Consider the following 12,812-nt stretch of genomic DNA (forward strand, 5'->3'; position numbering starts at 1 on the left):
AAATGACCGCGTTTCAAACAGCATAATTTATGAATAAATTGATTTCATACATTTTTTATTCAACGGGAAAATCATAATACAAATTGGCATGTCATTTATACATACATTTTTAACACGATATATATATATATATTACTACATGATTGTACCTAGTACGCATATTTGTAAACAAATAAATGATATTTCTTTTTTGATGTCAAATACGGCCGAATAAAAATATAAAATTAGTCTTGTGAATTGTGACTATGTTGTAGAAATCTGTCAATATAAATATCTATAAAATGTTGGCCGTTAAGTAAAGTTCAATGATTTCCGTAGTAGCTAATAGCTATACACATAGTTTACGATGAGGTCACTAAAGTTATATTTATAAGAAAAATGTACATATAAAAGGTACCTACTCATATATTATACGTATCAGCATTTTATAGTGCTTTCATATTATGTCCTTAAAAATACTAAAATATGTGCCATATATATTTTATATTTTATAATATATAAGCACTTACGATTATAGCTTAAAATATAAAATCAATTCTTTCTTTTTCATTATTATAGTAAACCCGGCAGTTTAATATGAAAACGTTTGGGACCGGATATATGTTTTCTATTTTAGATAAGTTTATACAAAGAAATAGACATTTTGATAAATATATTTAGATGGATGGATATTGATTATGAACTACAAAATTCAGTTCAAATTCCCCCAACAGAACCCTCCAAATAGTGGACACAAATAACGGAAAAAAATACTGTTACCGAGTGTCCGGTATTTAGAGGTTTCACTGCACATATATATATTACAACGTTTATACTATTAAAATATTAACATATATAATAATAGCTGTAGAACACGTCTTCACCCGTGAAAAAATGTACAAAAATAAAATACAGTGCTATAATATATGTGTGTCTCGGGTACTAGTGTACCTCAGAAAATCGGCGTCGATGTGCTTTGTGATCTAACTCAACGGAGATGATCAATCCACATGTGTATTTCCAGATAACTATAAGAACAATTTGAAACTTTCGTCAAAATCGGTCGAGTCGTTTTGAATGTATCTATAACAAACATACATTATACAACTAATTTACCCTTGACATCTTTTACAACTGAGACATATTATATTGTAAGGTAAATAAAACACAACATGGAAATCCTGAATCAAAGTCATCGATAACCATTACTGGTAACCATTATAGGTTTTAAACTATACGCAAGGTGGCCTCTGTGGGTGCACAGAAGACTCTGTGCTCTACAAAACTAGGTAAATACTAAATTGTCATGTTTAATGATAGGTACTATTTTAAGAATTGTTTTAATAATAAAGAAATACATAAAAAGAAGTATTAATTGTTCAGTCTTCACTAATTAAAATATAAAAGAAATGTCACTTGTTTAAAAAAATATTGTACCTACATTTAAATGTAATACACACTAAAATAAATGCAATAGTTAATAAATTATTTATTAATTTTCCTTTATATTAGGTATAATAAACGAATATGTGAATACAAGATATAATAGCCATTATAATGATTTAAAGCCATTATCAATAACAAGGTCATTTGTTGACTAACCCAACACTAACCGAAAAAATAAACGTAACTACCCATATCGTAACCATTACATTAAAAGTAACCTATATAAATACATAACTGATAAGTATAGTTCTAAAACTGGTATTTAGCATATGCATTGACTTGGGTGATAAGCAGGTCGAATGACAACATTTTATTACCATTTCCGTTTCTACATAATACTATGGTACGGTTATCTACTAGATAACCGTGGACATGGTTCATCGATTCCGGGAGTAATAAATTTAAAAATATATTATGCCCACCGGGCATGAATAATGTTTCCATAAAACACACGATTCCATGCTATTCTGGTTCATTATTACACAGGTTAAATACTGTATTATTATTTGATCATTTCCATACGAGTTAAGAAAATATTTACCTACGGCAAAATGGCACTGAACATTTAACATTTTGCAACACAATTCAATTAAATGCAAACAATGAATTTGTATGTAATTAACTACCCAAGTATAAAACAAATTTGTATTACATAATATTAGATCGTTCAATATAAGATGCAGAAAACATTTTCAGACATTTTAATTTTGGGTAATGAGGTAGCAATTATTACAAATTGGATATAATAATTTTCTAGTTTGGTTGGAAGTTAATTTGGGTCCAATGTTATGTATTTTTTAACGTTGGTAGCTCGCCAAATATTATTACACGTTTTATTATATTCATAATTTGTATAAAAGATTTGCTTATGGAGAATAGACTCAATTATGTAATGCAAAGATAATTTGTATATTGTTGTTAGGTTAGGTTCATTAATTTGATAATCTAAATAAAGATAGAAAAAATAATGGGTAGGTACCCGTTTTGCTTAGATAAAAATGAATTAGGAGGTATTCATCCTTACTACATTTATAATTATAACTCTTTAGAATATAATATAATACACAATCGGTACACAGATACCAATAGTATCAACTTTCAAGACTGGAATTTATTAAATTATGGCCAGGTCACCACACTTTAGTACTTAAGATGCATAATATTGAATTATAATAATATATTATTAATATAAAGTTCATAATTCTAAAAACGTTGGTATAGGCACTATTACAAAAGTGTTATAGTTATGAACTTACTAGGTACCTACCTTACTTTTTAAACGACACAAAATATCTAATTTCAATCTTCAATTAGCCATCGTACACTAAATGTCATTGTTTATCTATGATCTGTAAATATTATGATTTATTTTTAAATCCTTGTTGAGCTGCACCGTGGTCCAGATAACAATGCAGATATAATAATATTATATAAGGCGTAACATATTATATAAATGAAATTAATGATAATATTTCTCTATAATGGGTCGCTTGGATATTATTATCCCATCAAAAACCATAGTAATATTATACCAGCGGGGTTTATCAAAAATAAATTATGTAGATCACACTATGTACCATGTGATACATTTAATATTCTCGCATACCTAATACAATCGTGTGGGTATATATACAAATAATAATATAATTCATGTTGGACGGTCAAATACGGGCGCGTTACGTGACTAATTTTAATCGAGGATTTCAAATACTCGTAATAATATTTATATATGTACGGTGCCGTGTAAAGCAAGTTTGGGTATTATGATATTATTATAATAATATGTCGAGAGCCAGTCTGTCGGGGCGTCGCAGTAGGTTGAAATAACACGCAGCAGTGATGACACATATATTTTAGAATATTATAATTATTATGTGTGTATTGTTTATTGGTCAGGTTTTTTCGTCGCGTCGCTCAGTACAAATACGAAATACACTGGCTGCAATAACAATGACAAAAAATTTTATGTTTTTATGTCTCTCCGCGTATGCTTTATTATTGTTTTGTTGTTTTTTTGGAGCGTGCGCGCGCGTGACCCCGCGAGCAAACTACTATACGCACAAAGGAAGACGCGATAAAGCAAAAAAAAAAAAAAAAAAAATACCACGAAAAACCGGTAATAACAGCGATACAAATAAATAAAGTTATCGTAAATAAAATATCTAAGCCCGGCGGCAGCAGTTTTCCGACATTTTCACCCGTCGTGCGGGGAAATTGTGCACGCGCATGCACCCCCGCGATCTCAACGAGCACCCAAGTAAATTACTGTCATAATAATATATATATAATACATACTATAACGATAACATTCCTTTAGGCACGTGCGACTCCTGCGACAATCTTAGGACGATCGTCTATGATATTATAATATATAATATTTACCCAAATAGGTATTTTAGTCTACGTATACGATGTTGTTCTCGACGACGAAACACTAACGGACGCGATGAATATAATATTACAATAGTGTCGGGATTTAGAGGGTATAAAGCATCATCGCCCGAAAACGGCGTACATTTATCATATAAATAAGTCATATTACATAGTACCTATGTAATGTATAATATATTTTGTGCCAATTTGTAACTCATATAACTCTAACTAATTTCGAAATTTAAATAAAACATAATAATAACGTGAAAATATACTTATATAACTTATAACTAGGTAATATCAATTTCTGAGGAAAATATAAAGGGTAGTATGTATAATATGGGTAGGTACTTCAGAATCCAATAGAAGTACACTATGACGTTAGTACCTATGTATATATTATATTGTATATTTTATGATCACTTGTCGGTTATTTTCAGTTTATTAGTATTTTCACCATACTATAGGATCTGTAATCAAATAATGTTAAGAACTTTGGTGGAGGGGTTAAAAACATATAATTAGGTGACATATAATAATTGAAGGGTTGCACCCCTCCAAAAAATTTCTGGAAATTTTCAAAATGCTTTCAGTGTTCTATGAACTAATAAAACGAAATACGAAATCATGTATTAAAGTTCTGATTAGTATGTAGGTTACTATAAAAGTCTAAAATGTTATTGGTATACCCTGCATACAAAACTTATGGATCTATGTAAATAAGTGTCCCCTATATTAGCCCCCACCACCCCTAAAAAAAAACAAAATTCTAGCTACACCATTGGCTTCCTGCTAATATTTAATATACTAAAACGAGTAGGTACTCGTAAACCTACGTTTTAGTTTACTTAATAAACTAATTTACTACGTTTTCAGCTGTTTTTGTAAATTTTGAAATGCAAATATTTTCGTGTAAACAAGAAACACCGTACCCAAACATGGATTGTGATGGATTCGAACACGAACCCACGTGTTATTTGTCTAGACCGGTATAATATTATGTCTTTCTCGATTTTTTAATTTCTTCGATTTTTTTTTAACAACCATGAACCATTTATAAACTTCAAATTATAGTGAAGAATAACTGCGGTACCTAATTGCATGCAGTTATCCCTCAGAAACTATTTCCTAAGAGTGAGGACCATCGTTTCTCTCTCCGTTGTGTACTTGTGTTGGCCCAAAAGTGTGTGTTTAGTGAAGATAGGAATGCCGATCCACGTGTATCCACGGTGGTACCACGAATCGTACGCTATACTCTCGTACTATAATTTCAGTGACAACGTGTGTACAAGTCATTATGAAATAATTTATTAAATTACAATAGATAATAATATATATTGTGTACTCGTGTATTATTCCACGACGAGGAATAATAATAATATGTCGTGTCGTCCCTTACAGCGGCCCAAGATCTCCCCTCCGGCGTCGCCCACACCCCCTCCCACTCGCCCACCCACACCCGGCCAACCGTGCACGCAATACCCGCCGCCGGTGTGCAAACGGAGCGAAAACCGAGTGAGCCACTTTCGGGCCTCGAAGAGGCGCCGCCACCACCGCCGTATACGATCATTTTTCACGGGGTGTTTTCGAAAGGGGACACGACGACGACTTGGCGGCGGCGGCGGCGGCGGAGTCGTTACTGCCCCGGACGAACGGGGTGGGGGTGGAAGGAGGCATGCGCAATGCTGGCGCCGCCGCCGCCGACACTACTCGACGACGAAAAGGGTCCGCCGCCGCCGCCGCTAGGCTATCGACCAAACATCGCGTTGTTTTCTCGAATCGATACTTGCCGCGGGTTTTCGTTTTTCGCGATTGTGTGTATATTCACGCACACACGCACACGCGTCACACGCCCGACGCGGTGCGTTTTTTTTTCTCGCCCCCCACCGCGCCCCTAACCCCACCCACCCTGCGTGTGTGCGTACGTGCGTGTACTGCATATATATATATATATATATACCGCGACCCGACGTACGTCGCTCGCGCACGATGGGGTAGTTTACCTATACGTTGTTGTCAGGGCAGTGCGTGTGTGTGTGTGTGTGGGGTGCGATCGGCCACCGCGGAATACGTGCGGGTTTATATATTATGCGGGGTTCACAGAGTGCCCGTGTGGGCGGGTGCAGGCGGGAAGGGGCTGGAAAATTTAAAACGTGGATATGACGGAAAACAAAACAAGTCGTAGTAACGATGATGATAATATTACATAGGTATCTTTATCATTATAATATTATTCTATATTATAATCCATGTGCGCCGCCCGAATGATGGGCATCACCACGGTGGTCGATAGTGAAAATATATTTTCCCGCGGGTCGGTCGTCGTCTCATTGTTTCTATTTTTCGCCTTTGAGTTGCGAATTTTGGCTTATAATAATTTTTCCACTCGTTTTCGTCTTTCCGCGGACTCGTTGGATTTTCTTGCGTGCTCGCCCCTTGCTGTATATATTATAGAGAGACGCGTGTCGGACTAGGTTTCGATGTTTTCCGGTGTTCACGACAGCGTGGCCGCTCAGTGAATTCCGAAAATTCCAAAAATTCCCTCTACAACTCCCGATAAAATAAATTAATAAACCACCCGGGCACGTCTTACCGCATGCATATAATACCATTATACCCGTCACACGCACACGTTGTGTAGTTAAATATTGTGCGATCGTTGACCAGTCGATTATTCACACAGGACCGTAGCCGATGATCCAAATCGATCATCGTTTTATGTCATATGTTTCTTTCGATCACACAGGTCGAGACGGTATTAGCATGTTAGTCCACGTCCACTATAATATAATCGCGGCCGACGATCGGTTCCCGGGGCGTAGGTACATCGGTAGGGTATCTAATAATGAACATGGTATAAATCGCGGGTGTGGCGCGGAAAGATCGTCTCGCAATGAATATAATATAGGCGAAGCGATAGTAAAAGCGATGTGATCACATTGAAATAAAAAAAAAAAAAAAAAACAGTAATCGTGGATTTTCGGTGACAGCGGGGGGGGTCGTCGACCGCGTAATGCGACGACCGCGTATACCTTAATGATAATAATATATTATAAATACAATAATGATAATATCGTATAGATAATGAGACGAACGAAAACAATAATAATAAAATAATGATAATAATAATAACGTTATCGCGTGCGCACGCTAGTGGCGCGCGGTCCGTCAATAATTTTCCCGTGCGCGCTATCGATAGCCGGCCGCGCCGCCCGTTGCAGATGTATTCGAGGCGGCTTACGTGCTGTGTATACCGTGGTGTCCCTCCCCGGGTTTAAAACGCAATACCAAAGCAGTTAGGCAAAACGTTCGGCACGCGCACCATGTGTATTGCGTCGCGCAAGGGACGGTCGCCAGCAGTCGTCGTCGGATCAGCGTCGTACTCGCACACGCGTTTTCCGCGATCATTGTAATAACCGCATTATTATTATTGTCGTCGTCGTTATCGTATTTATAATATTAATTATTACCCGTTATCATTATTAGTATTATTTGTATTATTATTATCATCATTATTATTGATGACGATTTCATAATTTTTTTCGCCAACCTCTCTTTAACGACTTCTGCCGGCTGCCGACAATTACACACCACTGGGCCGGAGAAAACGGTAATTTTTCATCTCGTATCGTTTTCACCAATATTTTCCGTCCGATGTGCACGGACTTCACCGAAGCACACCGTCGACGACGTAGCCGCCGCCGTCGCCGTACCCGAGATGCTTCTCCGAATGTGGCTTCTCGTCCGCGTCCCACCGGCGGCGACGGCACCCACCGGTCACTGATCAGCTCGGTCCCGCAGCCACGACGACCGTTATTGTCGCACTAAAAACATTGAAACAGCACACCGTCGCGATGCACCAAGAACAGTTCGTGTACTCAGCGACCGTGGACGTCCAGCAGTACGTTGGCCCGTACAGGTTGGAGAAGACTCTGGGCAAAGGACAAACAGGTAAAACGAGGTGACGAGGTGGGTGACTAGTCACACTGGGTTAGGTCTGGTAGGTTTGGACGAGTGATGTTGCAATCGGGGTTTAACGACGAAAGCGCGATCGGATCTGGACTTAGAGGCTCTCTAAGTCTTCATCATACTTTATTAGAATAATCTATAACCGCAAATTGTATATACTTAATAATTAATACTTATGTTTATTATTAACGTATATATATATATAGCGTTTAGAAATGCTTGGATTCAAACGGTTGGGCTAGGTGTTAAATGATTGTACGACTTAAGTCGAGTTAAATTGTAAGCTGAAATTAACCAAGTAAAACAATATACATGTATCTATGAAATTTTTTGAAATATTCTCTCTTAGTTAAATAATTAACTTGTAACAATTTTATCCAAACGGTTTAACTTAGTGGACGGTGGTACGAAAAATATGCGAGAGGAGTAAAAACAAATCAATTACACTTACCTACATTGAACTTGACCGATTAGATATTAATTCATAATTCGTCGTTCAAAAAAGTCAAATTGATAAAAAAAATGTAACTCAATAAGTTAATAACTTAAAATACCCAACTTTTAACCACTTTTTTTTAGCTAACATTAACTCGTTAACTCGTTCGGTAGGTATATCATTTACAATGTAATATAATATAATATATCATGTTATAAAAACTGTTATCGTATTATCGTACAAAGCATGTAATCTTTTTTGGCCGAAGAGGCTTAATACAAGTTTTTAGAGAGTGATAATCAAAATATTGTATGTATTGCTTAAAGCAAACTAACAAAATTAATCAAAATTATTTGCACTTTGTATTATGAAAAATAATATGTCTCAAAAAAATATTTTATACGAAATAAAAAACAAAACATGATTCAAAGATGAATTATCGGTGTATAAAATTGATTACAAGGGGGATGGAATTCTTAAGGAAAATTAAGAAGAGGGATGAAATATGTGAATGAAGAGATGTCATTCCATAGAATAAGGGAACGAACCACAATTCAGTCATTAATTATTTTGAAAAGTTTGAATTTTACTTTTACAATAAATTTAATGTTTGAATTTGACGGTGAACTATATTATGTTTTGTCCAACTCAAATCTGAATTCAAATCATAAAACATATTATATTATTGTGATGTACTTTCTATTTATGAATCACATGGTTTAACAAAAATGCAGTAGGTACATCGTTTTGGGGGACATAAGATTAACTGTTTATAATTTACATACTTTTACTCTAAACCGACTTTGTTGTGTTATATGAATTCCAATAAATATGTGACATCAAATTTGTATATTTTTATAATATTCTGCATTTTTACTAAGTCTAAATAAACGTTTTCTTTATTCAAATTGTTTATTAGTATAGCATTGTGGACTAAAAAAAATGTACGTGGACTGCATAACTAGTATTTACCTTAACTTTAAAATGTGCATTATTAGGTAGTAGTAGTTTTTAGTATTTTTTCTTATAAATATAACTACCTACCTATTATTAGTTTAACTAACGATAATAATAAATTATTATTAACCGTAAGAATAATTAATATTTATTCCGCGCAGATTTATTTATAAATATACCTAGCTGCATTAAAAATATTATATAAGCATCAACCAGACTGTATTAAAAATGTATCGTTACACAAATAGACGTATTATTCATTCACAAGGGAAATATTAAATTTTTAACTTTGAATTATTCAATAATATTGTGTTATGTCACGCAATGAGGGTTTTATATTTAACAAAACTGTCTATGACATATTTAATTTTAAAACTGAGTAATTTCGTTCTACTTACATAAATTTACTTTAAAAAAATACTTTATTATTCTTTTATTGTGATGTAACTCTGAATATTTTATAGATGTACCTACAAATATAATATGATAAATTATAAACTATAATAATAAACTTATAATAAATTTAGGTATATAGGTGGTATTATATATTAAACACAGTGAAGCTTCAAGTACATTTTAATTGGATTCTTGGAAATGAAATTTCAAACAAACTTACAAAGATGTGTTTGTAGTGTTTTTTGGAAATGTAATAAAAGGGAAAAATTGACTGTGTAATTTTAAAACAATATCGTAGGTAATAGATATAAATTATGTTGACGAACTTTTTAACAAAATTCGATTACTGAAAGTTCAGAAATTGCTTTTTAAACTAAAATCGTTAAAAAAACATAATAATATTTCTTGTAATACGTTTAGAAAATATTATATTGTGTACATTGGAGATTTTAGTAAACATATCTATTACTCAAGACAAATTTGTTCTCTAATCCGTTTTATTCGTTTATATAATGTATAAATATGTATAAGAATAAAATCTTTTTATTAATATTAAAAACCCTCGGCATCATGGCCTTTGGAAACACACTAAAATGTTTATAAATTGTTACTTTATTCGAATTCGTTGTAAGTATATTAAAAATCTACGCTTAGGAGAAACTTGTTCAAACTATATATTAGGTGTATAATACTACATATTAATAATTAATACTTTATGATATTATGTACGAAAAAAACTAATGAGTAATGACCATTTCAGTTATTGTTGTAACTTGCAATCATAATATTATATAGTAGGTATGTTGAATATAAATGGTATAAATTGTGTCCAAACTTCAAAGTAGAGTCTACGTCTTACATATAATTCGTTATTCAGTACCTAAAGGACATTTAATTTGCATGTGGCCTATGGCTGTTAATATAAATAAGAACATTGAAAAAAAAACATCTTAACGAATTACTTTATTTTTATCTTCCTTAAATTTTGGGTTAGTAAAATGTAATGTACTATATAATGATATAATATGTAAAACACTTAGGAGAGTTTTCTGAAAAATGTATGGACGTTAATTCTGTATTGTATTTGACAACAATTTACTTAAACCGATCAATTAAAATAATTTAATTATACTTTACACGAAGTGTACAAAAAATTACTATTAAAATAATGTCATAAAAATATATGAATAATATTAAAAATATATTTAGTGGTAGTTCACAAAACCTGCCAAAATAATAAATTATAACGGCTGGAGCTTAACGAAAATAAAATAATGCAAACAATATACATACATTGATTTATAGATTTAAAACTTTTCCCCTGAATCTCATATATGTCATGGCGCGTATAAAAGACAAATATTATAATATTCTTATAAGAACTAGCAGTGTGTCGTATGTCGCAATATGCCTATAAATTATATTTAAATATATACTAAACGTATATTTTTTTAATTGTTATGTTTATTGATTGAGTCATTTTTGAATTTAATTAGCTAAGCTTATTTTTGTTGATCCAAACCACACAAAGGTCAATATCTACGTATTTGGAAATGATTATAATAATGTGGCATGCTTTGTACAATAAATGGTTGAGGCATTGTAAACATTGTAACGAAATTCAGATATACCTACCTACGCTTGACTTCAATTAATACCTCTCAGATTGTAAATTACTTTTATCTTATACAAATATGTGTTGTTATGTTATATACGTGGGCATAAAATATGTTACGTGTTTAAGCGTTTCAACGTACCCATAAAGTGCACAGGAATCTCAGTTATTTTTACAAACTCATTACTACCGCATTATACATTTATATCGAACTTCTCTTTTGCTCGTTTCCAAATTGTATGTTCCTGCTGGCTCGTTTGAATAAATTTCCATGCGATAAAATTTTATCACGAAAACGCCTTTTCCGTCTCATTAAGTGACCACGTTTGTTTATTGTACAAAGTAACCTCGCCGTAGATTACGCAAACGATCGATATCTTGTTATACATATAAGTATACATTATATAGGTAGAGGTATTTTACGTTAAACATTTTTTTCATTCTCTACAATACACCATCAACAAATCCTACAAGAGTACAAATACCCATTGTCATACACCACTAAGGTACATATTGTTACAAAGTTTAGAGATTTCATAGGGAGAGGAAATAAGCTTTGGCATTTTTGTTCCATTGACTCTTTAGTGGCTTTGCGATATGTTTGCAGAAATGTAATCGATTGTCATTAATGCTAAGCTTTAAAGTTCAATAAAACCGTGGAAATAACCTCCACGATAAAGTATGTTTAAAGGAAAAATAGAAACCAACGCATTATATTAAACCAAACGAAATATGCATTACATTCTATTTCATTATTCAGTAATATACCTTCATACAATACACTTATTATATCTTCGGTATAGGTAACTAAAATAATTAAAGTAGAAATGTGATATTTAATGTAGGTATAAAATTAATTAAAATAATATGCACTGAAAGTTGAAACACAATACAGGTTAGGTAGGTACTCTTGTACTCGCCATTTTTAAGTAGGTATTGCATACTAAATATAGTAAATTACTTGAATTCGTTTTTAATTGAAAACTTAGTAAGTGTTTTAAAAGTACCTATTTCTTAATTGAATTTGTTATAAAATGGACTTAAAGGTATTAAAAAATTAAAACATCATTTAAATTCATTATAATTTTTCAATACAACCGTGTATTTATTTCAAAGATAAGGTGAAAATATATTATTATGGCTTATAAGTTTTTAATTAATACGTTTAAATATTTACGGACTTCTGAATTAAAATAATAATATTCGATTAGTGACTTCATTCAAGTTAAATTTAATCTTCGGCCAACATTTTTGCTGAATTAAGTAGATTTTAAACAAACATTTACAAGAGCGCACTGAGCGCAGGATAGGTAAATATAGTATGATGTTATTATTAAACGCACAAGCTAAATGCTACGCGTAACATAATTTATGAAAACACCTTTGATCGAAGATTTATCATTTATAGGTACTTAACGAATAAAGTAAATGGACGTGTCACGTGTTCTGTACATAAACTAATAAAACCTTACCGATGCTCAAATTGTCAAGGTTTACTAGGTTAAGGACACGTTGAATGTCCAATGACCCATATGTAGTTCATTGTTTACTTATTCAATTAGTCCCCCGAGAAAAATGTTAAATTATACCTTCTAGTGCATTCCAAAAATGTAGTTTAAAGCCACGTATAACATATAATAT

General features: G+C 32.8%; 1 protein-coding gene across 3 annotated transcripts in view; it reads left to right on the forward strand.

Moving 5' to 3' along the window:
• Positions 1–7,036: 7,036 nt before the first annotated feature.
• The window catches only part of LOC132934327 (serine/threonine-protein kinase BRSK2), a 118,846-nt gene continuing 113,070 nt past the window's right edge, over positions 7,037–12,812 (forward strand). For all 3 annotated transcript variants that reach the window (XM_061000621.1, XM_061000623.1, XM_061000622.1), the window contains exon 1: positions 7,037–7,749. In XM_061000621.1, coding sequence (XP_060856604.1) covers positions 7,653–7,749 — 97 coding nt within the window. In that variant the 5' untranslated portion in view covers positions 7,037–7,652. The remainder of the gene's footprint in view (positions 7,750–12,812) is intronic.

This window comes from Metopolophium dirhodum, chromosome 1 (assembly GCF_019925205.1).
Source record: "Metopolophium dirhodum isolate CAU chromosome 1, ASM1992520v1, whole genome shotgun sequence".
Lineage (NCBI taxonomy): Eukaryota > Metazoa > Arthropoda > Insecta > Hemiptera > Aphididae > Metopolophium > Metopolophium dirhodum.